Below are 5,000 nucleotides of genomic sequence, written 5' to 3' on the forward strand. Positions count from 1 at the left end.
CCAGGGTGTCACCCTGCCTTCGCCCTAAGACAGCTGGGATAGGCTCCAGCAGACCCCCCTGACCCTGAGCTCGGGAAGAAGCGGGTATAGAAGATGAATGAATGAATGAATGGATTGAATTGAAGTCTGGAGGTTGTGGATTCGATGGTCCTCTAGCGCCCTCCAGAGGAGAGCAGTTTAAACAGGTGATGATCGGGCGTGTGAAGTCCTTCCTGATGTTTTTGGCTCTTGACAGAACGTGTGTGTTTTCTTTTCTGCTGTTCTAACTGAAGCAAGCCTTGGAAGTGTGACATCACTTGTTGCCAGGTGCTGGATTTCAACTGAGCTTTTTTGTCCTCTGCGTGGCATTGAGGCGTTTTAGTTTCTGTGTGAGCGTTCTGAAAAAGAATGACCAGGTCGCGGTGCTTCTAACAAGATGGTTTCTCCTGGTGGCTTTGAGTCCTAGTCTCTATGCTCTGCTGTGACGGGAACATTTCAGAGTCCTATTGTAATATTTCAAGTGCACCATGTGGTCTCAGCGGCTGTTGTTTGTGGTTTGGATGAGGCACGCCACAGTTTTGCACGTATTGCTTAAGTCAAGAAGCTCTTCTGCTCTTACAGTGCTTTTAACAGAGTAGGCGATGGCTCTCTCTTTCTCACACACACACACACACACACACACACACACACACACACACACACACACTAGTCAGTTGTCAACATTTGTGGTGCTTTGGTTGTGAGAAGTTGGACTCAACCGGTTTGTGGTAGAAATATTACAGTTTGGTTCTGGTCGGAATTTCTGTTCTCGCTAAAGCAATTTTCTGAATTATTGATAAATAATAAATAATGGGTCATTTTGGAATTGGTTTTGTTGTTAAGCCGGAGTGTGGGACTGCATAGATCTACCCGTTGCCTTGTCATTTCACACAGGGCCAGTAGATGGTAGTAAGTCACTAATATTGCAGGTCTGCTGCACTGCAGAGAGGCGCTGGCTCGCTCTCACCTCGGTGACCTGACTGGCCGCCGCGGGGAGATCACAACCAAAGCCAGTTCATCCTTTGTGTTGATCACAGTCTTCAGCTTTTCACACCTGTTGCCAGAGATAGCAACCTCTGACGGCTGGGATCCATTTCAATGAAAGAATCAAGGTGAATCTTGGTGTTAGGGTAAGACTAACACCTGGCTATTTGTAGCAAGAATTTACAAACATATCTGTGCAGTTATGATGTGATTTAAATGTCCTGAGAACAGATCTCAGAGCAGCCGTGAGCCTTTAGTCGACAACAAGAATAATTGTTTGCTGCAGCCCTACTTTGTATAATATTATTTATTACTCCCTCCCTTGCCCTCCACTGTGTCAGGTGCTGTAGCTGTGATTTTGCCACCACCAACATGAACAGTCTGAAGAGCCACATGAGGAGACACCCTCAGGAGCACCAGGCCGTGCAGCTGCTGGAGCAGTACAGGTGAGTCCCACTGGCCCCTGATGGACCACTGATCCACAAGGGTGTGTGTGTGTGTGTGTGTGTGTGTGTGTGTGTGTGTGTGTGTGTGTGTGTGTGTGTGTGTGTGTGTGTGTGTGTGTGTGGTGGTGATGATGATAATGATGATGGAAAACTGAATGGTTGTAACCCATTCAGTTTTCCATCATCATCATCATCATTATTATTATTATCATTAGTATTAGTAGTAGTAGTAGTACTAGTAGTACTAGTAGATGTATTTATCGACGACTCGTCCTCGTCAGATCTTCTCAGGTCAATGTTTAGTTTAAAAGTGTAAATAAAAGTGCACTCAGGTGTTATTTTTTCCCAGCCACTTTTCCTGAACCTTGTTCCTTTTAGTACGTGAGCTCCGTCACGGCGTTGAGCTCCGTGTTCAGGAGGATGCGCTTGGACAGGAAGTAGGCTGACAGGATGAGAAGACTGTCATTTTGCGTCAACGTCAACTTGATCTGCTCACATCCTGCACACCGGCTCTCCTCCTCTCTCCTGCACACACTCCCCACCTCTTTATTCATTCATTCATTTCTTTCTTTTCTGCAGGTGCTCTCTGTGCGGCTACGTGTGCAGTCACCCCCCCTCCCTCAAGTCCCACATGTGGAAGCACGCTGGAGACCAGAACTACAACTATGAGCAAGTGAACAGAGCCATCAACGAGGCCATCTCCCAGAGCAGCAGGTCAGAGGCTCCTCACAGTGCAGCCAGCAGGCTCCTCCCAGTGCAGCCAGCAGGCCGCTAGAGGCTCCTGCAGCTTCACTTTCTCTAATACATTTTCTAACCCAGTGGTTCTCAACTGGTGCTGCAGTCTGAGGACCAGCATCATGTCTTTCCTCATCATGAAGTCGCAACCCAAATTCATTCCACACACTGCAGCACCAGATCACATTTTAACTCGGGCCGTCTAAAGCATGAACAAATGAATTGAGATTCATCCATCATCATCATCATCATCATCATTATTAATCTGACTTGTACATAGTTGTGTTGTGGTGGGTGTTTGTTTTGCAGCGCTGTGTTACTGTGCGTTCCATGTTGAGTGCAAAAACAATACACATTTGATATTTAATATTAGAGCTGAGTATCGCCACCGACCTCCCGATACCATTCCAATACAAAAGGTCCCAAGTCGACTCGATTCCGACGTGTTAGCTACAACACCAATTTTGCTTTGGTAATGGAAAAGATTCCCAAAGAACGAATGCTGTCAATTCAAAAGTAAAAGTAACCCTCGAACACGGTGCATAAGTAAATATTAATGTTTAAATTAAGAAAGGGGGGACACGGTGGCGCAGTGGTCAGCGCTGCCGCCTCACAGCAAGAAGGTCGTGGGTTCTCTCCGGGTTCTCCCTGTGTCTGCGTGGGTTCTCTTCAGGTTCTCCCTGTGTCTGCGTGGGTTCTCTCCGTGTCTGCGTGGGTTCTCTCCAGGTTCTCCCTGTGTCTGCGTGGGTTCTCTCCGGGTTCTCCGGCTTCCTCCCACAGTCCAAAAACATGCATGTGAGGTCAATTGAACATTCTAAATTGTCTGTAGGTGTGCATGTGAGTGTGAATGGTTGTTTGTTTCTATGTGGCCCTGCGATGACCTGGCGACTTGTTCAGGGTGTCACCCTGCCTTCGCCCTAAGACAGCTGGGAGAGGCTCCAGCAGACCCCCGTGACCCTGAGCTCGGGACTAAGCGGGTATAGAAGATGAATGAATGAACATTAAGAAAGAACAGGCGTCTGCTCTATTTTGTGCGCGAGCCACGAGCGATCCTCGTCAATAGTACAGGAAGTCGCTCAAAAAAAACAACGAGAAAATCCGCTGAATTTTCAAAATAAACAAATTTCAAAATAAAAACCGAATGACAAATTCGATCATATTTGTATGTTATATTTGTCAGTACATTGTATCAGAGTGCGAGAGTGATTAAACAAATACACGCACACACACACACACACACACACACACAGAGGAAGACTTGATCAAAATACGTCTGTGTTTGATCCTAGAGATGCCGGTCAATGATCATTATGAAAGAGGTCTTGAGATGGACACCTGAGTGTGTGTTTCTATTTACACACACACACACACACACACACACACACACACACACACACCTACGAAAGTGAGCAACAGAGCGGGCTGGCTACGGGGCTGGGGGTGATGAAAATGATTTAAAAAAAAGACTGCAGCTGAGCAGAAGCGCTTGTCGACCATCGCGGAGCCGTTCGCGTCTGGTGTGAACCACCACGTTGATTAACATGTGAACCGGGCGTAACTCCGTCTGTGAGTTCCCACTCTCCTAGCGCCTCGGTCAGCAGCTCAGCAAAACGAGTCACTGCGTGGCTGGCTTCAATCGCCCGCCTCTGTAAGACCTGGGACGAGAGGCGCCAGGTACCATCGGTGTAGTGACAAGTGATGGATGAGAATCCGTAGCTCTGCTGGTCCGGCTGTCGCAGGTGTGAGCGACTCTCTCCGCTGGTTTCAGTGCAGTCTCTCCAGCGAGGGCTGCTGCGGTGTCGGCGACTCGCTTGGTGTGCACACTCCGGGTGGGGCTTCATGGAGATTGGTTGCGTTGCCATTGTGTTTCACCTCCACTTTACACATTCAGTACAAAGCACTGTTTTTATCCAGTTTCTCGCAGTCCTCTCTTTTCTTGAAGCCAAAGTGCCGCCAGATGCCGGCTGTTAGATTTCTGGGTGAAACGAGTCGTACCTCCTTCTGGCCGAGATCCCACAACATCTGACTGTGATAACGGTGCGCGAAGCACGAAGCCACGCGAGACCAAAGGGCTTAACCAAACCAAAAAACACAATGGGTAGAATCGACTGTATTTTAAAATATCAATATTGGGATTTATGTATTGATTATCGTTTTTAAAGATGGATATCAATAAATATTGAAAATATCAATATTTTTAACCCACCCCTATTGAATAAACTGTACATGACGTCAGTCATTCATTTTAGCACGTAATTTGGTAAAAATACAAGAAGCAAACAAAATCGAAGTAGCCACTTGGAACTAAAAGAACCGACGGCTCTTTTTAGTGAGCCGAGTCAAATGAACCGGTTCTCTGAAAAGAGCCGGAATTCCCATCACTAGTAGCTAGCTAGCAAGCTAAAAACCGCATCATTCATTGTGTATGTGTGGCAGTGGGTGGTGAGATGGCTCTCACAGCTCTGAGTAAGAAGCTATTCCTGAGACTCCAGTCATTTTTCAAAATAAAACACCGTTCAGACTCAGATCATCAATAAAACAGGAAGTAATGCACGTTATTGTATTTGCTCTTTCTGTACTGGTCCACGGCCCGGGGGGGGGGGGTTTGGGGACCGCTGATTCATTTAATGCGACTCGACTCGCTGCCTTCCTCCTCTTGATTCTCTCCCTCATCCCTCTCTTCTCTCAGAGCTCCGCAGAGGTTGTCGGCCGTGGTGGAGCCAACGACGGACCGCCCTGCACAGCCGTCGATGGAAAACAGCACAGTTTCAGCAGAAGCTCCGCTGGTCACGGACGGACCACCAGGGCAGCGCCTCC

At 47.6% G+C, this 5,000-nt stretch overlaps 1 protein-coding gene across 2 annotated transcripts in view; it reads left to right on the forward strand.

Annotated features, from left to right (window-relative positions):
- Nucleotides 1-5,000, forward strand: part of LOC142889655 (zinc finger protein 507-like) — a 14,253-nt gene that overhangs the window by 7,907 nt on the left and 1,346 nt on the right. For both annotated transcript variants that reach the window (XM_076028446.1, XM_076028447.1), the window contains exons 5-7: nucleotides 1,344-1,448; nucleotides 2,028-2,162; nucleotides 4,873-5,000. The exon at nucleotides 4,873-5,000 is cut by the window's right edge and continues 1,346 nt beyond it. In XM_076028446.1, the coding sequence (XP_075884561.1) occupies nucleotides 1,344-1,448; nucleotides 2,028-2,162; nucleotides 4,873-5,000 (368 nt within the window). The remainder of the gene's footprint in view (nucleotides 1-1,343; nucleotides 1,449-2,027; nucleotides 2,163-4,872) is intronic.

Source organism: Nelusetta ayraudi, unplaced genomic scaffold, assembly GCF_046127955.1.
Source record: "Nelusetta ayraudi isolate G7.1 ecotype Tasmania unplaced genomic scaffold, CSIRO-AGI_Nayr_v1 ptg000023l, whole genome shotgun sequence".
Lineage (NCBI taxonomy): Eukaryota > Metazoa > Chordata > Actinopteri > Tetraodontiformes > Monacanthidae > Nelusetta > Nelusetta ayraudi.